The sequence below is a fragment of the Odocoileus virginianus genome, chromosome 29 (assembly GCF_023699985.2).
Source record: "Odocoileus virginianus isolate 20LAN1187 ecotype Illinois chromosome 29, Ovbor_1.2, whole genome shotgun sequence".
NCBI classification, from domain to species: domain Eukaryota; kingdom Metazoa; phylum Chordata; class Mammalia; order Artiodactyla; family Cervidae; genus Odocoileus; species Odocoileus virginianus.
Window position 1 is genome coordinate 25,191,433 of NC_069702.1, and position 24,100 is coordinate 25,215,532.

Consider the following 24,100-nt stretch of genomic DNA (forward strand, 5'->3'; position numbering starts at 1 on the left):
AAAAGACAGCCCTCAGATTGGGAGAAAATAATAGCAAACGAAGCAACAGACAAAGGATTAATCTCAAAAATATACAAGCAACTCCTCCAGCTCAACTCCAGAAAAATAAATGACCCAATCAAAAAATGGGCCAAAGAACTAGACAGACATTTCTCCAAGGAAGACATACAGATGGCAAAAAAACACATGAAAAGATGCTCAACATCACTCATTATCAGAGAAATGCAAATCAAAACCACAATGAGGTACCATTACATGCCAGTCAGGATGGCTGCTATCCAAAAGTCTACAAGCAATAAATGCTGGAGAGGGTGTGGAGAAAAGGGAACCCTCTTACACTATTGGTGGGAATGCAAACTAGTACAGCCACTATGGAGAACAGTGTGGAGATTTCTTAAAAAAACTGGAAATAGAACTCCTATATGACCCAGCAATCCCACTTCTGGACATACACACAGAGGAAACCAGATTTGAAAGAGACACATGCACCCCAATGTTCATTGCATCACTGTTTATAATGGCCAGAACATGGAAGCAACCTAGATGCCCATCAGCAGACAAATGGATAAGGAAGCTGTGGTACATATACACAATGGAATATTACTCAGCCATTAAAAAGAATTCATTTGAATCAGTTCTAATGAGATGGATGAAACTGGAGCCCATTATACAGAGTGAAGTAAGCCAGAAAGATAAAGAACATTACAGCATACTGACACATATATATGGAATTTAGAAAGATGGTAATGATAACCCTATATACAAAACAGAAAAAGAGACACAGATGTACAGAACAGACTTTTGGACTCTGTGGGAGAAGGTGAGGGTGGGATGTTTTGAGAGAACAGCATGTATATTATCAAGGGTGAAACAGATCACCAGCCCAGGTGGGATGCATGAGACAAGTGCTTGGGCCTGGTGCACTGGGAAGACCCAGAGGAATCGGGTGGAAAGGGAGGTAGGAGGGGGGATCGGGATGGGGAATACATGTAACCCCATGGCTGATTCATGTCAATGTATGACAAAACCCACTACAATATTGTAAAGTAATTAGCCTCCAACTAATAAAAATAAAAAATAAATGAAATGAAAGAAGCCTATAAAAGTATTTTTAAACCCATGACATACTACTTGATATACTATTAGTAGTTCATGTGATAACACTAATTCATTTATTCACACAGACATTCCATAGACATTTATGAAGAGCCAGATACTGTGAATACAAAAGTGGAACATTAGCCTTGCTTTGTCTAATTCCATGTTTATCAACCTTGGGTACACATTAAAAACACCAGTGCCTGGGCATCCACCCAGACCAATTAAGTCATAGTCTCTGGGTGTGGGTGTTGGTTATAGGGATTTGCTTGTTTGTTTGTTTAGAGCTTCACAAGTGACTGATTCAACTTCCAGGGTTGAGAACCAGTCTTCTCATCAATTTCGATGAGTAGTTCTAAGCAATCTTTTACAAGCCTGGGTCTTAAAAAAAAAAAAAAAAAAGGTACAAATGAATCTGTTTACAAAATGGAAGTAGAGCTAGAGATGTAGAAAAACTTGTTTGTGGGGAAAGGTGGGGAGAAGGATTAACTAGGAGACTGGAGTTGACATACACACATTGCTAATATATAAAATAGATAACTAAAAACAGCGTATTGTATAGCACAAGGAAGTCTAATCAATACTCTGTAATGATCTACATGGGAAAAGAATTTAAAAATAAGTGGATCTATGTATCTGTTGTTGCTTAGTCACTAAGTCATGCCGGACTCTTTTGTGACCCCATGGACTGTAGCCCACCAGGCTCCTCTGATGTATAACCAATTCACTTTGCTCTACAGCATGAACTAAGGAAATATTTTAAATCAGTTACATTCCAATAAAACAATAATAATAAAAAAAAAGAAACCTGTGTCTTGGTTTATGTAATTTTCAAGCAACTTTTAATGACTAGAGACACCCTCTAGCTGTTCGATCTCTGAAAGGACAAGGACTTGTCCAGCCGTGCACCAAATGGCCATCTGGCCATACCCGACTCCCCAGTGGTCAACAAAGTCATGCAATTTCACGTGTTTCCATTGGAATTTTTCATTGTGTTTTTCTTCCGTAGAGAGGGGATTTATCTTTTCTGATTATAAGAGGTTTTGCTGTTGTTATTCAGTCGCTAAGTCATGTCCAACTCTTTGCAGCCCCATGGACTGCAGCATACCAGGCTTCTCTGTCCTTCCCTGTCTCCCAGAGTTTGCTCAAATTCATGTCTCTTCAGTCGGTGATAAAAAGTTTGAGATTGTGCAAGTTTCCCAGTTTCAGGTATGAACAATGGAGACTGACCAGTGTTCTGACTCACAGTCCAGAGTCTGTACTTCTGAATCACGCTGAGCCCTGAAACCGCAGGGTGTGAAGGAGGAGAGCAGTGAACCTGGCCACACCAATCTACCCCACACGGAATTCCCCACAAACACTTCCTGTTTGACCTTCCAGTTTGTTCCAGAAGGTTCTGGAAAGAGAGAAATAAGATCCACTGAAATGCTTAAGAAAGGAAAGAAAATCAGGTTAAGAATAAAATTTCTGGAGAAACAAGTAAAATAATGCTCTGAAAGCACAGTCCCAGATTATCCAAGTCTCATTGCTGGATGCATGAGTTATGTAAAACCACAGAAATATGGATTTACTTGCAGGAGATTTTATTTTACTTCTTCTCTCCACATATCCAGGTATCTTTTCTTCCTCAACACATATCCTCAAATGCAAGCACCTGGGTGGGATCTTTCTGGGCACAGAGCAAGTCCAGAAGGAAGACAATATATGCTCTGAAACTACAGTTACCAAGTGACACCCTAGCTCCACCCCTTACCCACTGTGTGACCTTGAATAAAATGCTTAAAGTTTCTGTCTCAGTAAAGTGGGGCTCATGATAGATAATACCTACTTCAGTAAAGTTACTGGGAAGATTAAATGAGATTACGCGTAAATGAGATTGACATAAAGGATGCTTAGCACAGCATCCGCTGCATAGTAAACTATGATTAAGTTGAACACACACTCTACCGCCAGAAATCCCCCAGACCAGTGCTTCTTAAACTTGGTGCATATAATTATCTGGACACTTTGCATATTCAGGGTACAAGTTTCAGTTTGGGAAGATGAAAAAGTTCTGGAGATGGATAGTAAGGTTGCACAACAGTGTGAATTACCTAATGCCACTGAACAGTACTTTTTTTTTTTTTGTATTTAATTAATTTATTTGTGTGGTTAGATTGACAGTGACTAAATTCCTTTGAGATTTAGATATGTAAGTATTTTTAAAAATTAATAAACCCTTCATCACAAATAATAAAAATGTTAATTTCATCAAATCCCCCAAAACCCCAACAAATTGATCATATAATCTTATTGCTAACAAAATTTACATTTATATAAACAAATCCTGCATAATCACTACTTTTTAAAGCTTTATAGACAGTGAAGAGTCTGTATTATTCTATATAAATAATTTCTGCAGTTTAAGAGTTATTGTTTAAATATTGAAAGACTATAGAACTGAGAGTAGGAAAAACTCTGGTTCTAATTGTTATAAATCTATTAAAATATGTATAGTCTGGAGCTTGTCAGTTTACCTCTCTGAGCTACAATTCATTCCACAGTACAATTAGTAAGTTTTTCTTTCATGTTCTAAAGGTATGAGTTAGGGAAAGTGCTTTTCTGTTGCAATGCATTCTTTATTATATTTTTATCTGTCCTTGAATTTTTGTTAAGCAAACCAAAATTAAGCCTCAAAAATAGTGAGAAGGGTAGTAGATTTTGAACTGTACTTTTAAAAATGGTTAAAATGGCAAATTTTCTTCTGTACATTTTTTGCCATAATTTCAAAGCACTTTCAGGGGCTTTGTGGTGGCTCAGTGGTAAAGAATCCACCTGCCAATGCAGGAGACATGGGTTCAATCCCTGATCTGGGAAGGCCCCACACACCTGGGAACAACAGCCCTGCATCACAACTATTGAGCCTGTGCTCTAGCACTTGGGAGCAGCAACTACCGAGCCCACGTGCCTCAACTACTGAAGCCCTCACACCCTAGAGCCTGTGCGCTGCTACAGAGAGCAATCCCCGCACGCTGCAACTAGACAGGAGCCCTCATAGTCGCGTCCGACTCTTTGCAACCCCATGAACTGTAGCCCGCCAGGCTCCTCTGTCCATGGAATTCTCCAGGCCAGAATACCGGAGTGGGTAGCCATTTCCTGCTCCAGGGGATCCCAGGAATCAAACCCGCATCACAGGCAGATTCTTCACCATCTGAGCCACCAGGGCTGCCCAGGGGAGACCCAGCACAGCCTAAATAAATAAACAAATAGAACACACTTTCAGTAGCACTTCAATTTAGCTCCTAGGTGAGGCTGATGAAGATAGTTTGCGGACCACACTTTGAGTAGCAAGGTCCTCTGAGTATTGAACCACCACCATCAAGTTGATACTACACTTTACAGTTAACATAAGGCATTTCTACATCCCTTGTCTCTGTGATCCCCACAGTAACAACACATGATACTGTATTCAGAGAGAATGCAATTCTTCCTCTCCTGCAAGCAAAGCCTTGATCTTGGGTCGTAGCCCTCTTACATCAAATCAGGGCTGTTTCTCTCTGTAAGCAGACAGGATCTTACTTGAGGGCCTCTTCATTTCCCCCCCTGTATTGGCTACTCTTTTTAGGGAAATCTCTCAAGCAAATGCTTCCCCTATCACCTTACGCTTTCCTTCCCCATTTACATTTATGGTTGGGGTAAAGACAGGTTCTCCAGCCTATATGGGGCTTCCCAGGTGGCGCTAGTGGTAAAGAATCGACATGCCAATGCAGGAGATGCTTTGGGTTCCATCCCCAGGTCAGGAAGATCCCCTGGAGGAGGGCATCGCAACCTACTCTAGTATCCTCGCCTGGAGAATCCCATGGACAGAGGAGCCTGGCAGGTTACAGTCCATGGGGTCACAAAGAGTCGGACACAGCCGAGAGACTGAGCACCAGCCTAAACAGGGAGGATCTGCTTAACCCACTGTATGCTGGTCTTCCTCCCAGTCTGACCGGGGGCAAGTCAAACATCTCCTCTGTATTTACCATCTTACTGACAGGACACGTGGAAAACTGCTTTGTCATGGCTGTTGAGCGGGGACCTGACAGCATTCACTAGAATTCTAGTTTTTGTTCAGTCATCACTGCTGCGTATCAGCAAGTAAAAACAGAACTGGATATGCTCGGCTACACTCTGTGCCTGGCATGACTGGCAGCCCAAAACAACAATTCTCCAAAGGTGCCTGCGTAAGCGAGTGCGAGCATGTTTCCCTGGAGAGCTGCGAACGGAGCTCTAATTAGTGCGTTTGCTCATAGCTGCTTCTTGTACCAGAGGTTCACACAGCCTCAGACTGTGGGCTGTTAACTACTGCCCATCTCTCTGTGGAGTGGTCTGCAGGAATCCTGCAGTAATGGGTCCATTTCCTCAGCCACTGGCAACAGGATCAAGGTCGCTGGGCACAAGAAGAAGGTCACCGGGCATCCTTAATCCCACTTGAAAAAGCTATCTTGTCCACAATCTAACCCAAGAAGAAGCTGTGCTGTAGAAGCCGAAGTGCCTGCCGCCAGCCCCTCCAACAGTAGGACTCCCTCCAACCAGCAGCAGGAACTCTCGGGTCTCCAGTCTCAAAAAGACAAGAGGTAGGACAGATACCCCAGGGTTCAAGTCCCTGAGAACCTGGTTCTCCACATTAGAATCATCTGGGGAGGCAACCATTTATTGATGCCTGAGCTCCATTCCAGATTTACATTAATATAATCAGAATGTCTTTTAATTTCATGGCTGCAATCACCATCTGCAGTGATTTTGGAGCTCCCCAAAAATAAAGTCTGACACTATTTCCACTGTTTCCCCATCTATTTCCCATGAAGTGATGGGACCAGATGCCATGATCTTAGTTTTCTGAATGTTGAGCTTTAAGCCAACTTTTTCACTCTCCTCTTTCACTTTGATCAAGAGGCTTTTTAGTTCCTCTTCACTCTCTGCCATAAGGGTGGTGTCATCTGCATATCTGAGGTTATTGATATTTCTCCCGGCGATCTTGACTCCAGCTTGTGCTTCTTCCAGCCCAGTGTTTCTCATGATGTACTCTGCATCGACTCAATGGACATGAGTTTGAGTAAACTCCAGGAGTTGTTGATGGACAGGGAGGCCTGGTGTGCTGCGATTCATGGGGTCACAAAGAGTCAGACATGACTGAGTGACTGAACTGAACTGAACTGAATCAGAATCTCTGGGGGTAGAAACTGGGAACCGACAACTATTATAAAAAGTCAGTCTAGGGTTTCCCTGGTGGCCCAGTAGTAAAGAGTCCACCTGCCAATGCAGGAGACATGGGTTTGATCCCTGGTTTGGGAAGATCCCACATGCCATGGAGCAACTAAGCCCACATGCCACAACTACTGAGCCATGCCCTAGAGCCTGGGAGCCACAACCCTGAGCCCACACACCATGACGCCCGTGTGTCCTAGAGCCTGTGCCCCGCAACAAGAGAAGCCAGCGCAATGAGAAGCCTGCACACCGCAACTCGGGAGCAGCCCCTGTTCGCCGCGACTAGAGAAAAGCCCGAGCAGCAGTGAAGACCCAGTACAGCCAAAAATAAATAAACAAATAATTCTTTAAAAAGTCAGTCTAATGTGTGGCCATATTGAAAACCGCTACCTTAGGGGGTTTCTGTTTTGTTCAGACTTTAGAGCAAAAAATATGATGACAAACAGGCAGGGGCCTCTCATTACAAAACATAAGATTCTAACATCTTTAATGACACAGTGGGAACACTGTCTGGGCACAGCCGTTGTTTGGGTGAACTGTCATCATGGTGTAAGTGTGTTTACTCCAGGGTGAGGATAATTCACTCTTCAGTGAGAGCACAGAACTAGCTCCCACCTTGGGAAGCCCTGGCCTGCCGACCCGGCCCCCGAGGCGAGGACCTGCAGGGAAGAGGCTTTGGTGTGCCTCACTCACAGGAAATGCTCACCAAATACTGGCTGGATGCATTGAATTTTGAAATAAAAGACATTGTAAACTATAAAAGAATTCCAAAAATTAATCTCTTTATCTGAGAGGCAAGTTTGGAATTAATCATTCCATGAAGTAGACAGCAAACACAGCAGAACTTGGAAAACTACAAACACATTCACCAAATTCACTTAAAATGAATATGGATTAATTGATTTCTGAGTTTCCTGGCTACTTTCACATACTCCCCTCTATCAGGAAGAGTATTTGGTTGAACATGCTTTAGAAAAATGAGATCTTCAAAGATAAAAGTTTTATCTACAAAATTATCATTCTAATTTTTGAGATTTTCGGAGAAGGCAATGGCACCCCACTCCAGTACTCTTGCCTGGAAAATCCCATGGATGGAGGAGCCTGGTAGGCTGCGGTCCATGGGGTCGCGAAGAGTCAGACGACTGAGCGACTTCACTTTCACTTTTCACTTTCACACATTGGAGAAGGAAATGGCAACCCACTCCAGTGTTCTTGCCTGGAGAATCCCAGGGACGGGGGAGCCTGGTGGGCTGCCGTCTATGGGGTCACATGGAGTCGGACACGACTGAAGTGACTTAGCAGCAGCAGCAATATATGAAGAAACTGAGTCATCTAATACATGACACTTTCCTTTTGATATCATTAACGACTGAAGTTTCCTCTTTCCTAAGGGAGAATGAGGACCTGGTAACTTCTGCTTATCTCTTTTGGCTTCTGAATCACTCAACTAGTCAGGATTCCTAAAACACCACAGTGCACGCAGACACTCCTACCACTTCCTGCTTCCTCATCCTTTAAGAAGACTGAACTACCTGTGGATCCACCAATCCACCATGTTCTTCTCACTTCCATGTTTCTGCTCACACTGTCCCCTTTTCCTGGAATGTCTTTTCTGTCCTTCCCATTAACCCTGGGTGAAATTTTGCCATTTGCAACAACATGGGTGGACCTGGAGGGTATCATGCTTACTGAAATAACAGAAAGAAAGACAAATACTATTTCACTTATATGTGCCATCTAAAACATAAAACAAATGAATGAATGTAACAAAACAGGAATAGACACAGATACAGAAAACAAATGAATAGTTACCAGTGGGGAGAGGGAAGAGCAAGATAGGGGTAGGGGATTAAAGTAGTACAAACTGCTTTGTATAAAATAAGATACAAGGATTTACTGGGGAAGGAAATGGCTACCCACTCCAGTATTCTTGTCCGGAGAATCCCATGGACAGAGGAGCCTGGTGGGCTACAGTCTATGGGGTTGCAAGAGTCGGATATGACTGAGTGACTAAACCACCACCACCCACAAGGAATATAGCCAATATTTTATAATAACTTTAAATGGAGTATTATCTATAAAATATTGAATCACTATGTTGTATACTTTCAATGAATATATAAATCAACTAAAAAAAAAAAAGAACAAAAGGCTTCCTGAGAAAATGTGTCACATTCTACTCTAGGTGGTAGTCTGTGCTTCTTAGTGCTGAGGGCTTGTGAGTCTTCAAAAGGAAAGCACACACTCTTTTGGGATGCCACACCTCAGAAAGCCACCCCCCCAAATTTATTCCTGAAGGACCGAACTTTTGATCCCCACTGTTGAGAAGCCAAGAGTTAGTGCCTCAATTTTAGGAGACGCAGACAGGTTAACAAGCAAGGTTTTCTTGTCGGTCAGCCACCCTTTTGCAAAGGCAGGAGGAACAAGCAGGGTCTTCTGACAACTGTAATCCTGAGGAAGCAGATTGGAAAAGGTGAAACCTGTATCTTTCAAGACTGGTTGCTTCCTGGAAATGGCTGCTCTTCCTTGGAGGCTGCTAGGTTTTGTGATCCTGGCATTTGCAGGCCATGATGGCTGTTAATTTGCCCCTCAAGGGAGTGGTGCCACATCTCTCGTGTTCTGTCTTTATCCACATTTTCTGTTCTGACACCACACCACACCTTTCTTTTTTGACCCCGGATGTAAAATTTCCTTAAGGTTTAAAAACAAACAAGGTTCTCATATGGCTCCCAGACTATCCTGTTTGCTGCTGCTTAGTAGGGTGGTTGGGTCCCCATGATGATAGATCCAGAGGTTTCTTTGACTTTTCTCACTTATCACTATCTCTGTTCCAGATAAGATGAAAGAGAAGAGGGGATACTGCTTTAAAAGGGCTCAATCTGTTTCATCAAACTAGAGAATAAAAGTGAATTCTGGGTTACAGGCAATTACACTATTCACATAGTTTTGCAGCTAGAACATGGGAGGTCTCTGAGGCAAAGTTGTGAAGCTTGCATTTTATTTCACTTTGCATTTGAGCTTAAAAGTACTAGAAACTTTTCACAGAACTAGGTTACATAGCCCAACAAAGGGCTGCTCATTAGAAAGAAATACTGTGAAAGGAATTGGGTTTGGCAAAGTGATGCCTTAGCTAAGCTGTTAGTGTCCCACAGGTGATGTTATCTAAGACTAAATAACCAAGATTTTCATTAAAAAAAAATTACTGCAGACCAATTTACCTGGACCACAGAAGTAAAACCTATAGACATGGAGAGTACAGGACTTCTCCAAAAGGAACTAAATATTTATCCTACCAAACATACAGAGCAAGAGATGAGTGAGCTTTTGTCAGAGGAGGAAAGAATGTCTTTCCTCTGGTACTGAGTTAGCAGCGACCTGGACTCTGAGATAAGCAGAGCCCTGGAGTGTTCTCGGTGGGAAATCAAACTGACCTTTGCCAGGTAACGCCAGCACAGGCAGAGCTGAGCTTGGACCCAGGGGCTAGTGCTCCCTCCGCTTATCCAGCTCATAGCCTCTTGTCCCCCCGCTGAATGAGATGGCAGAACAAGGCTTTCTCTGTCAAGGAAATGACTCATGCAAATGTCAATGGATTTATGTTAAGTCTTTTAACCTGAAATTCTCAAGGCGTATCTTTCAGCCAAGCTACTAATACAGTTTGGTACTTTTCTAGTTGTTGCAATTATTTGTCCTGATTGTTCATTACCAAAACCCTAGGTCTCCTGAATTATTCCTGTCTCAAGAAAAACCACAAAAATGTATTCTGATCAGAGACAAGGGTCTTGGCCCTGCCAAGAATGAAGTATTGGCCCCTGTCCTAGTCCTACGCAAATGATGGTCAGGAGGACTCATTTTTTTTTAATGTGCTGATACTACACGTCATTAGAACCCACATAAATAAATACCTTCCAGTTGTCCAGATCATCTGGAAACGAGGCAACAAGGAAATCTCAACCATCTTGAACATTCTGTTTTTCCTGGAGTACAAGGTAATAAATATCCTTTCAATTATAAATTTTATTATCTTATTAAAAATATGGACAACTGGAAAGGCTGAGAATTAAAGAATTTACTTTAATTTGTTGACAATAACATTTTAATACTCCTTTATAGTCATGTGGCCTATGTTTTTAATTCTTTAAATATTGTCCCATGGACTCACATTTTATTTATTTTCAAATATGTTACTCTGATGCTTTTTCTGGGTTGTATTAGGGTTTTAAAATAGTGAGTGAAAACAAATTATAGAAAAAGAGCTGTGACAAAAATCCTACATAGGTAGAATTTTAGAAGTTATCCCTATTTCCCTCCTCCATATTTAGAGTAATGAATATATGGAAAAATAAGAGGAGCATCAATCAGCAGTTATAAGAGGGAAACATAAGGATGCAAGCCTTCCAGTAGATAATAATAGTTACATGAATTTGGTGTTGATATCATCCTCTTGAAGGTTCTCTCCCCATTTCAAATACTGTTTAACCTCAAAGATGGATTTTTTACATCAATCATTGGGAGCTTGGTTCAAGACATATTCTCTTATGGCATTTTACAGATCTAAGATTATTGGATATGTGTTGTCATTTTCTGTCTTGATTTATTTTAAAATTATAGCTCCCTTTGTAAAAAGTATTTCAAATGGCAGAATTAATTTTTATAATAAACATTTACCAAGTGATCCTTCTTACAAAAATGAATCAATTAATATACCATTGTTAAAAATTATAGCATTCTTATGGAGAAGGAAAGCAATTATATTTATCTTCAGAATGCCTCACCTCTCTTCTCGTCCCAAAAAACAACAATAAAGGGCATTTTATATATCATTTAAAAGACATTCTAATAACAGTATAGATTTTTTGTTTTCAAGAAAAATTAAACTGATTGAAATAAAAGTTACCATGATAGAGCAGAAAACAGAAAACCATGAATCTATTAGAATTTACTGTCACATCAAACAAACCATCTATATCATAATATAGGAATATAGATAAGACAAATACTTCTAAGTGGATATCATACTAATGACATCTACCTATTAAAGTCACTGTAAGAATCAAATGAAGTAATAACTGTATTTCAAAAACTGTTTTTATAAACAGCTAATAGACCAATATTCTTTTAAACTCACTAGGTAAATATTCCTAATAAGTATGAAATCTGCCTGCAATGCAGGAGACCCCAGTTTGATTCCTGGGTCAGGAAGACCCACTGGAGAAGGGATCAGCTACCCACTCCAGTATTCTTGGGCTTCCCTGCTGGCTCAGGCAGTAAAGAATCTGCCTGCAATGTGGGAGACCTGGGTTTGATCCCTGGGTTGGGAAGACCCCATGCAGAAGGAAATGGCAACTAACTCCAGTATTCTGGCCTGGAGAATTCCATGGACAGAGGAGCCTGGTGGGCTATAGTCCATGGAGTCACAAAGTGTCACACACAACTGAGCAACTTTCCCTTTATGAAATGTTTTATACTATACCTGAATGTGTGTGTGTATGATGTAGATCTTGAATTAGAGCCACACACCATTTATAAGGCATGTGAATCATAATCTATATTCCAATTGTTTAACAGACTTAGCAACTACACAACAACAACAAAATTATCTTCCAGAATCTCTAATCTATACATCCTTTGGTTCCTAATAGCATAATCTTCACTCAAGTTTCTTAAGAACGTGCTTGATCCAGGGTCAGGCTACATAAGCAGGAAAGGGTTACACATTTTCTAAGTTACACCCTTGGCGGATTCAAGTCAATATATGGCAAAACCAATACAATACTGTAAAGTAAAACAAATAAATTTAAAAAAAAGAATTAATACTCTTGTTTTACTTACAGATAAGAGTCAAAAGATGAAAGTGGTATTTCTGATCGCTTTCCTTTTGGTCATGGCTCACTGTGCACCAGTAAGTAACCTCTTCATGTCTATTTCTGCAAATCAGCCTTGGTTCAGCATTCTAATCTAAACTTTAATATTCAATCTTCAAAAAAATACCTATCATTGGGGTCAAAGTCACAGTCTCCATTTTAAGTTTCTTTGGAGCTAAAAGTAGCTCTTTCAAGATATTTCTAAAACCCTGTTAGAGGGCTTTCCTGCAGGCCCAGTGGCTAAGATTCCAAGCTCCCCAGGCAGGGGGCCCGGGTTTAATCCCTGGTCAGGGAACCAGATCCCACATGCTGCAACTAAGACTCACAGGAGCCAAAAAAAAAAAATAAAAATAAATATTAAAGGAAAAAAAAAGATCCTGTTAGAAAAACAAAAGAAGACTGTCAGAAAAGCAACAGATTTGAGTCAAAACGTAGCAGGGAACCTCGCCTGGCCTCAGAGCACAGCTGTGGTTCTCAATCTTGGCTGCACTTTGGAATTGCTTGGGAAACTTTACAAAGTCCTAAGGCCTGGGTCCTGCCCTCCCTAGCCTGACTTAATTGGCCTGGGGCATGATGCAGGCATCAAGATTTTTATCATCTTCCCAGGTGACTGTTCCACTGGGCAGCCAAGGTTGAGAAGTGCTGGTGGAGAGGGTGTCGTGGAGTGCTTCTCCACGACTGCTCTGGAGAAGCCCTTAATGAACTGAGACAATCAGAAGCCCTGTGGGAGTAGGTTTAGGAAGACTGCAGCTCAGGTTGTTACTGGGAACAAATCAGAGAGCGAACATGATGAGACAATTACAGGCATACCTTGGCAATATATCGAGTTCAGTTCCAGACCACAACAATAAAGCAAATATCTCAAGAAAGCAGGTCATATGAATTTTTTTGCTTCCCAGTGCATATAAAAGTTATGTCTATATTATAACCTATTATGTATGTATGAAGGACTGATGTTGAAGCTGAAACTCCAATACTTTGGCCACCTGATGTGAAGAGCTGACTCATTTGAAAAGACACTGATGCTGGGAAAGATTGAGGGCAAGAGGAGAAGGGGACGACAGAGGATGAGATGGTTGGACAGCATCACCGACTTAACGGGCATGAGTTTGAGTAAACTCTGGGAGTTGGTGATGAACAGGGAGGCCTGGCGTGCTGCAGTCCATGGGGTCACAAAGAGTCGGACACGACTGAGCGACTGAACTGAACTGATGTATGTATGCAGCAGCGTTAGGTCTACAAAACAATGTGCAACTTAATTTTGTTTAAAGTTTTCCTTTTCTAAAATTTGTTTTTAAACCATGTGCACCTTTATTGAAAAATAATTTATTGCTAAAAAATAGTAACCATCATCTGAGCCTTTAGCAAGTCAGAGTAGTAACATTAAAGATGACTGAGCACAGATCACCATGACAAATATAATAACGAAAAAGCTTGAAATACTGTTGAGAATTACCAAAATGTGACTCAAGAGACATGAAGTGAGCGAGTGCTGGTGGAAAAATGGACAGTAGACCTGCTCATCACAGGGTTGCCACAAACCTTCAATTTGTTTTAAAAAATATGCACTATCTGTGGAGCACAATAAAACTAGGTGTGCTTATATTTGAGATAATATTTTTGGTATTAAAACAGATTAGTGACTGATATTAACAGATACAACATTCATTCGCTTATTCTAAAAACAAATGCTTCTTGAGATGGGTGATCATGCAAGGTGCCAAAACACAGTCCCTGCCTTTTGGGAACTCAAAGTCCAAGTCTCCTAGTCAATTACTATTATTCTCATTACATCTATTTCCTCAGTCTCCATACTCTGTCTCTCAATTTTCACAGGTACGAGAATTTAATCCTGGAATTCGCCATGATTACTTCTTAAACTGGCAGGTAATTGTGTGTTTAAAAAAAAAAAATGCCTAAATTAGGAATATTTGTGGCCTCCTAGGAAAATGTGATTTAAAGAGAAAATATGTGAGACATTTTCAAGAAGTAATATTTTCAGGAGCATAAAGTATGATCACAAGATTTTCTCTTAGAAAAGAGAACCCTCCTACACTGTTGATGGGAATGTAAATTAGTGCAGCCACTATGGAGAACAGTATGGAGGTCCCTCAGAAAAATAAAAATAGAACTGCCATATGATCCAGCAATCCCACTCCTGGGCATATATGCAGACAAAGCTGTAATTTGAAAAGATATGTGCACCTCTATGTTTACAGCAGCACTATTTACAACAGCCAGGACATGGAAGCAATCTAAATGTTCACTGATAGATGAATGGCTAAAGAAGATGTAGTATATATACAATGGAGTATTAGTCATAAGAAAGAGTGAAATATTAATAATGCCATTTGTAGCAACACAGATGAAGCTAGAGATTATCATACCAAGTGAAGTAAGTCAGAGAAAGACAAATATAACATGATATCACTTATGTGTGGAGTCTAAAATACGACACAAATGAACTTATCTACAAAACAGAAATAGACTCATAGACATAAAGAACAGGCTTGTAGTTGCCAAGGGAAAGTGGGATGGAGGAGAGGTGGATCGTGAGCTTGGGATTAGCAGATGCAAACTATGATGTATAGAACGTGTGTGTGAGCCACTCAGTCGTGTCCAGCTCTTTACGACCCCATGGACTGTAGCCCACCAGGCTCCTCTGTCCATGGACTTCTCCAGGCAAGAATACTGGAGTGGGTAGCCATTCTCTTCTCCAGGGGACCTTCCCAATCCAGGGATCAAAGTCAGGTCTCCCACACGGCAGGTAGATGCTTGACAGTCTGAGCTACTAGGGAAGCCTGCATATAGAATGGATAACAACAAAGTTCTACTATATAGCACAGGGGACTACATTCAATATCCTATATTGAAAAGAATATGAAAAAGAATATATATGCATAACTGAGTTGGTGTGCCGTGCAGCAGAAATTAATACTGTAAATCAACTATACTTGAAAAACATTAAAAAAAAATTTCTCCAAGGTAGAAATGAAAAAAATCTAAGGTGGGAAGCATAGGAACCAGCCTCACTGGCATGGCTAGGAATTCTGTGGACAGTTCCTGCCAGTTGGGAAAATCATCTCCAGAGAAACAGACCTCTCCAGGCCTGTGAAAATCCGAACACCAGCCCTGAGTTATCTCTTGTCAGAGTGAACACCCCCGCTATCAGTGTGCAACTCGTTTGATTCTTCTCTTTTGCAAATAATGGGACAATGTAAGTCATGAAACTGCTTTTACAAATTTAGCGTAATCTGACTTCAATAATCTAGAGCCCAGAAATCACCAGAATATTTTGTTTTTACAACTTCATATTATGTCTTTACTTTTCAGAGGATCCATCACAGAATGAGCTCATATCAACTATTCTTGTATCACAAGGTAAACTCATTCAATCTAATATCTAAAAGTCCTCATTAAAAAGTTACATGTGTGATTAATTCCTTTTAGAAGACTTTATCTCAACTGACAAAGGTCTTTGTCTTTTGTTTTTTTTTTGCTAAGCAAGCTCAGAGATCAGTTTATACTTATTTTCAGGAATTATGTTTCATATAGACTTTGATCTGTTGGTGGCGGCTTCTTAGTATAATGCTTGCTTCTTCACATCTCCCTGAAGATGCTTGGAGCATCTTTGAAAGCTCAGGTTTCTGCTCAGAGAGAACTGTCAAAGCACACAGCTCTTTGTTCCTCACCTTGGTACTTGACTGTCCTTTCTTTTCATAGGCAGGGATGAATTTCCATGTTTCTATGGATCCTTGTTGCTTTTTTTTTTTTTTTTTTTAGTGAGGCTGCTAATCTCTGGAAAATTTTTGTACCAGTACTCTGCTCGGCTAACTCCTAACTCCATTCTCTTCATATGTTTTGTTGTCCAATTAACATTATAACAAGCGTAAAGTAATTAGCCTCCAACTAATAAAAATAAATGGAAAAAAAAAAAAACATTACAACAAGCCCCTTTATTATTCACAGACCTTAAAGTAATTTTTGTAATTTCTTCTTCGAAGTAATTTTTTTTGAGAACTTAAAAAAATGTGTTTGAACTGAAACAAAATTTCCTAACAATTAAGTGTCAGATAACTGTTTTGGTTTTTCTTTTCCCCCTTGCAGTACCTTCAGAGGCTTTATGAACTCTGCAATGCCTTTGTAAGTTTTCATTCTTGATTTTTCTATCATTATCAGCACTTGAGAGAAGAACGAAGGCTCAGGAAAATAAAGGAAAAGACATAGGAAATGTGAAATCATGTTTGAGGGTTTGTCATCATAATACTGGCTAATTTCCCATTTATATCTTGTTTTTAATACAACTTTAAGTCACTTATTATGAATTAAGAATGTTCCACAAACTAACAAAATTACTAATTAATGGAAGAACTAATACTTGTGAATTTGTTTGAAAAGCCTTAGAATTTTTTGAAAATGTTGAAAACAGTTATTAAGCCAAAGTCCTCTCAAATTTTCATTACATGTATCCTACTAATAATATCTGAGAAGGAACTTCAATTTTTAAAAAAATACATATATTCATATATATAAATATGTGAAACCATTTAAGAAATCATAATTTCCTTCCCTCCGCTTTTCAGTTCTAAAATGTCCATTTTATATCAAAGACACCATCTTACCTTTTAATCCCTTGAGCATTTTAATCATAGCTATTTTAAAGTCGGTGTCTAGTAATTACAACTATTTGTATCTCCTGAGGGTCTGCCTCTCTGATCTAATTGTTTTTCCATTGTCAGTCTAATCTTGTCCCTCCCACTCCCTCTGATACTTTTTTTAAACCTGGTTGTTTCTGATAGAGCAGTTAACATTGTTTTTGAAAACTGTAGACAAGCTGAGGTTCTAGATGAAGTTGCCTTCCTCCAGACAGAAAGTATTTTTTTTCCTAGACTGTATAGACTATGGGCACAACATTCACAGACCACCTTGATCCATATGGAGATTGAGTTGATTAGAACAAGTGCCCCTGGTTCCTCCTTACTCCCAGGGTGAGGTCTTTGGAGTTCCAGCCATAAGACTGGTTGCTCAAGTCTCCTTCTCCCTGCGTGCTAAGTCGCTTCAGTCGTGTCCGACTCTTCACAACCCCAGGAACATGTAGCCTCCCAGGCTCCTCTGTCATGGGATTCTCCCGGCAAGAATGCTGGAGTGTGCTGCCGTGCCCTTCACTCCTTCTCCCCGGCAGACCCTGAACTTGAACTTTCGTCCCCTAGCCCTGTGGGTTTGTTAAAAGTCCTGCTCATCACTTCTTGGCCTTTTGGCTAAGATCAAGTGTTAAAAGTCCCGCTCAGCTTCCAGCCTTTCAGCCACTACTTTGGGGATTGCCAATTGCCTCAAAAGTAAAGTCATATGTCTCCCCGGGATTTTTGCCTCCCCACAATCTCGAGTCCATAAAACCTCACTTTCTTATAACTCTGCTACCTTCAGAAGCATGCTTAAACATTTGCGGGGGGTGGGGGCGGGGGTGGTGTCCAACTCTTCCAGTTGTTCCTCCCAAAGGGATTGGCTGGAACAACAGGTTGGAAAGAAAGTAGTTGATTTTCTTTTCAGTGATCAAATACAAACAATGTGAAATTTCGTTAACTGTCCTACGCATACAGAGAACTAGAAGAAGCTGATAATTTTAATAAAACTAAAGAAGAAAATGGTAATGGTTGAAAATTCTCTTATCTATAATAAACTTAACAATGTTTTATTATTCAAGTAATGGCTATGTAATATTTGTATATTGAGTATTTATAGATGCATTCTTGTGTCTTGATTTTTGTCTTATCAGAGGAAACCACCAGTGAACAGAGGGACTACCATAGACTCCATGCTATCATTCTCACCAGTGACAGAAACTGCTCCACCTCTGACTTCTACTCCATCAGGCCTCTTTACCCCATCAGGCCCCTCTACCCCTGACAGACGGGGAGACATGTGATTCATGAAGTCCCACAGTGACTTCCTAGCCAAACACAGCATTCTTCCTCCTGCATTGTTTATCACCACAACTGATGATCAAAGACATCATCTCTCTGCTCCCTGGACCACAGCGCACCCTTTTCAGTATCCTGGATAAAATGGCAATGCTTCATTAAAAAAATGCTTTTATCACTCCTATTATTCCCGAGTGGAATGTCATTTTCCATCATTATCAACATTTAATGATAGATCAGGAAAATGAGCAGAGGAATCTCGGAAACAGGATCTCTTTCTCTGGGAAGTCACAAGCCTATAGTTAAGAACCAGAGATTCTATGACAAAGGAAGGAAGGAAAAAGAATTTTGGGGAGGGGTATGCAGCCTGCAGTCTCTGCCAAACATGGGGAGGTGAGAGGTGACAGGACCATCCCCAGCCTACATCCAAGCCCTTGAGAGACTTCTGGGATGCTTTCCAGCAAGAGGAGATGGCATTTTGACCCTTTTAACTGGGAGGGAAACTGATAAAGCCATGAAGAAATGCTCTTAAAATTTCTTTTTGTCTTATTTGAGAGGCAAAGTTACAAGTTTCTCCCTGATCTGTTTATACAGATGTACAAAGCAAAAAGGAAGAAAGATTTTGTGGCTATGACTCATTCTCCATCTCTACAAATACTAGGTCCACTTTTCACGAGAGAGAATGGTAACCTTGGCACCTCTGAATTAAGAACAATGATCACAGTCTATTAGTCCGTTCTGTGCTTCCACAGTGAAAAACCACTACATGGCATTCATAGGGGGCTTTGGTTTTGTTTGGGAAGTTTCCCAAAGGTCTCTCCTTACACCGGGTTGCAACAGGCTATACCTAGAAATCAAAGGAAACGAAGTCTGCATACAAAAGGTGTGTGTGCATGCTACATCTCTAAGTCGTGTCCGACTCTTTGCGACCCTATGTACTGTAGCCCGCCAGGCTCCTCTGTCCGTGGGATTCTCCAGACAAGAGTACTGGAGTGGGTTGTCATGCCCTCCTCCTGGGGATCTTCCCGACACAGGGATCGAACCTTCATCTCTTAGGTCTCCTGCACTGGTAGGTGGGTCTTTCCCAGCACCTCCTGGAAAGCCCATAGGAGAGGACACACAATCAACTTCATAGAAGTCAAAGTCTCAGACTTGAAAAGAACCTTAGAGGCCACAGAGTCGACATCACCTGGGGGCTTGTTAGAAATGCAGGCGAGATCAGGCTCCACTGGGGACCAACCCAAGCAGTATCTGCATTTAATCAGGACCCCCTGATTAAGTGCTCCTCCACATCACTGACATATAGACAGCTGCCAGAATACCTCAGTCTATGCAAGAGAGCCATTCCATAGTCCTCTCTTGGCTAACTTTGATCTTGGAAAAAGTCATTCTTTGTATGGAATTAAAATTTGGTTCTAACCCAACTCTGTAGTCATATCGGATAAATCCAGTCTGTTTTCTCAATGTTAACCTTTCAAATAAATAAAAATAATTTCCACAGTCCTGCATTCCTCCAAGCAAAACTTGCCCAGTCCTCCAACTATTCCCTCTGTGACCCGGTTTGATTTTTCCCCACATCCTGGAAGTCTTTGCCAAATATTCTCTAGTTTTTATATTGTCTCCACCCTCAATAGTGGTTTTCAGAACTGCACATAATACCACAGTTGTGATCTGGAAAAGGACAAAAATGGGATGATTGTCTCTGACGTTCCAGATCCTACACCTGTTAATATGATACAGGGCTGTCCCTGTCTTTCTGGGTAACCACAAAGTCCTTCCCAAGTCTTGCTAAAAACATGGCAGATGTCTTCTGTGCCTGAACCCTTGGACTGAAGGATGGGGCCTCACTCACATTTACTCCTGTTATCACTTACATGATTAGACCCAGATCAGCATTCTCACACACAAATATTTCTAATCTCGTTATTTAAATGTATTCTCTAGCCTTTAAATGTAATACTCTAGCCTTTAAATGTATTCAAGTTCACAAATCAATGTTATGCTGTTAGGCAGCCTGGATAGGAGAGTTTTGGGGGAGAATGGATCCATGTATATGTGTGGCTGAGTCCCTTCACTGTCCACCTGAAACTATCACAACATGGTTAGTTTTGTTTTGGTATACAAAAAAAAAAAAAAAAAAACAGTAAAAAATAAAAAGTTTAAAGTTTGAAAAAAATTTTTTAAAGGTAAGTATTTTTTTAAAAAGCAATAAATAAATTCAAGATCAGTAGTTCAATATATGGTCTTAACTCTGTTTGTTCACCTATCCATCCAAAAATTTTAAGTATCTCCTCAGTTTCAGGGGAAACAGATGAGAATAGGAGAGTCTGGGCTTCTGTTCCTCATCTCTTTTTTTTTCATTTATTTTTATTAGTTGGAGGCTAATTACTTTACAGTATTGTAGTGGTTTTTGCCATACATTGACATGAATCAGCCATGGATTTACATGTGTTCCCCAACCTGATCCCGGCTCCCTTCTATCCTCATCTGATTCTCACTGCTTTGAAGCAGTATTTTCTATTCCTGGGAAAGTGAAAGTCGCTCAGTTGTGTCTGACTCTTTGCGACCCCATGGGCTGTAGCCCACCGGGCTCCTCCATCCATGGGATTCTCCAGGCAAGAACACTGGAGTGGGTTTCCATTTCCTTCTCCAGGGGATCTTCCCGACCCAGGGATCGAACCCGGGTCTCCCGCATTGCAGGCAGACGTTTTACCATCTGAGCCACCAGGGAAGTCCTCAGAATTCCTGGGAGGGTGCTGGTAAATATAATAAAATATATTTGATGGCATAGCAGATACCCTAAGGGCTGTAAATTACAGTTTCATGAGCACTGAGAATGAACAGAGGAAGGACTTAGTAAAGCAAATATTTACATGGCTAATAAAGGGAATGTGACATGCATCTTGACAGCTAGGTCCTGTACGCAAATGCTTATCCAGAACTACCCAGCCCTGGCTCCACTTTAGAATTATCTGGGGACTTTAAATACACCAAAGTCCAAGCCTACTGAATTGACCCTTTGTGGTTGTGGAAGGAACTAGAGCATCATTATTTTTTAGTTGCCTGGGGTGGTCCTAACGTGTAGTGGGGTTTGAGACCTACAACTCTACACGGATTCTCGGAAGAACAGAGGTCTCTCTGCTCTCAGGGATTGGTTCCAGGACCCTCCACAGATACTAAGACCTGGGAGTACTGAAGTTCCTTACATAAAATGGCCTAGTATTTGCATACGACCTATACACATCCTTCCTCCCTGTATACTTTAAATCATTTCTAGATTACTTATAATACATGGTAGGTACTCAGTTCCTCAGTCCTGTCTGACCCTTTGGGACCACATGCACTGTAGCCCATCAGGCTTCTCTGTCCATGGATTTCTCCAGCCAAGAATACTGGAGCAGGTTGCCATTTCCTTCTCCAGGGGATCTTCCCCACCCAGGGATCCAACCCCGATCACCTGCATTGGCAGGTGGATTCTTTACTACTGAGCCACCAGGGAAGACCACTTATAACACCTAATACAACATAAGTACTATGTAAATAGCTTTTACATTATATTTTTTAGGAAATAATGATTTGAAAAAAAGAAGTCTGCCTGTGTTCAGTACAGACACAACCATCATTGCCCTAACTACATAGTACAGGTAAAAAACAACCTAATATTTTCTTTCAACATTTAGATTGCTTTTGTTTAATGACCTCAAAGAGAACTACAGAGAATAAAACAATATTTAAAACACAAGTACACAGAGGAAAATATAAAGAAACTATAAATTCATTCTCTCTGTCTTGCACACACACACATAAGCTGTTAACACTCACCAAAACTCTGGTTCTTCTCACCTGATAACCCTAGATAACCATGTTGATGATGCTGAGGACAACTGCCTGTATGGTGCCTACAGAGCCCATGGGGATGTGTGGCACTGAGATTTCAGGCTAAGCTGAACTTTGGACTGAACACCAGAAGGATCATCTCAGTGGGAGGAACTGGGTCCTGATTATAGATTATGGATGCTTCAGAGAAGGTTCTCCAGTGGACCACATTCTGTCAGACCCTCCACCATGACCCATCCATCTTGGGTGGCCCCACACGGCATGGCTTAGTTTCATTGAGTAAGACAAGGCTGTGGTCCGTGGGATCAGATTGGCTAGTTGTCTGTGATTGTGGTTTCAGTTTGTCTGCCCTTGGACTGCAAGGAGATCCAACCAGTCCATCCTAAAGGAGATCAATCCTGGGCGTTCGTTGGAAGGACTGATGTTAAAGCTGAAACTCCAATACTTTGGCCACGTGATGCGAAGACCTGACTCATTTGAAAAGACCCTGATGCTGGGAAAGATTGAGGGCAGGAGGAGAAGGGGACAACAGAGGATGAGATGGTTGGATGGCATCACCGACTCAATGGACATGGTTTGGGTGGACTCCGGGAGTTGGTGATGGACAGAGAAGCCTGGCGTGCTGAGATTCATGGGTCGCAAAGAGTCAGACATGACTGAGCGACTGAACTGAACTGAACTGAACAGAGGAGGCTCAGTAACAGCTAGGATCTGATATATAATAGAAAAGTGTTCCCTTTGGAAGTGTCACTAACCACACACTCCTTGAAAATCAAAAGCCTCAACACTTGCACCTGTTGGAAAGCTGTCACAAACTTCTCAACTATCCAAACCAAGAAAACCCACTGTAACAATTCTATCCAAGGCAAACCATTCAATATCACGGTAATCCAAGTCTATGCCCCGACTGGTAATGCTGAAAAGCGGAAGTTGAACAGTTCTATGAAGACCTACAAGACCTTCTAGAACTAACACCCAAAAAAGACATCCTTTTCATTGCAGGGGACCGGAGTACAAAAGTAGGAAGTCAAGAAATACCTAGAGTAACAGGCAAATTTGGCCTTGGAGCACAGAATGAAGCAGGGCAAAGGCTAGTAGAGTTTTGCCAAAAGAACGCACTGGTCATAGCAAACACCTTCTTCCAACAACATAAGAGAAGACTCTACACATGGACATCACCAGATGGCCAACACCAAATCAGACTGATTATATTCTTTGCAGCCAAAGATGGAGAAGCTCTATACAGTCAGCAAAAACAAGACCGGGAGCTGACTCAGATCATGAAGTCCTTATTGCCAAATTCAGACTTAAATTGAAGAAAGTAGGGAAAACCACTAGACCATTCAGGTATGACATAAATAAAATCCCTTATGATTACACAGTGGGAGTGAGAAATAGATTTAAGGGACTAGATCTGATAGACAGACTGCCTGATGAACTATGGACAGAGGTTCATGACACTGTACAGGAGACAGGGATCAAGACCATCCCCAAGAAAAAGAAATGCAAAAAAGCAAAATGGCTGTCTGAGGAGGCCTAACAAATAGCTGTGAAAAGAACAGAAGCAGAAAGCAAAGAAGAAAAGGAAAGATATACCCATGTGAATGCAGAGTTTCAAAGAGTAACAAGGAGAGATAAGAAAGCCTTCCTCAGAGATCAAAGCAAAGAAATAGAGGAAAACAATAGAATGGGAATACTAGAGATCTCTTCAAGAAAATTAAGAGATATCAAGGGAACATTTCATGCAAAGATGGGTTCGATAAAGGACAGAAATGGTATGGACCTAACAGAAGCAGAAGATATTAAGAAGAGGTGGCAAGAATACACAGAAGAACTGTACAAAAAAGATCTCCATGACCCAGATAATCATGATAGTGTGATCACTCACCTAGAACCAGACATCCTGGAATGTGAAGTCAAGTGGGCCTTAGGAAGCATCACTATGAACAAACCTAATGGAGGTGATGGAATTCCAGCTGAGCTCTTTCAAATCCTAAAAGATAATGCTGTGAAAGTGCTGCATTCTATATGCCAGCAAATTTGAAAACTCGGCAGTGGCCATGGGACTGGAAAAGGTCAGTTTTCATTCCAATCCCAAAGAAAGGCAATGCCAAAGAATGGTCAAACTACTGCACAATTGCACTCATCTCATGCTAG

The 24,100-nt window shown here is 41.0% G+C and overlaps 1 protein-coding gene and 1 long non-coding RNA gene across 4 annotated transcripts in view; one reads left to right on the plus strand and one right to left on the minus strand.

The window, feature by feature from the left end:
• The window catches only part of LOC139032044 (uncharacterized), a 61,610-nt gene that overhangs the window by 33,736 nt on the left and 3,774 nt on the right, over nt 1-24,100 (minus strand). The window lies entirely within an intron of this gene.
• Nucleotides 10,238-18,290, plus strand: LOC139032043 (endotoxic shock protective protein U9-ORF-like). Its single transcript, XM_070458281.1, has 6 exons — nt 10,238-10,313; nt 12,159-12,226; nt 14,025-14,075; nt 15,522-15,569; nt 16,296-16,331; nt 17,962-18,290. Exons 2-6 carry the CDS (start codon nt 12,173-12,175, stop codon nt 18,109-18,111), a joined length of 339 nt encoding a protein of 112 aa, XP_070314382.1. The 5' UTR covers nt 10,238-10,313; nt 12,159-12,172; the 3' UTR covers nt 18,112-18,290.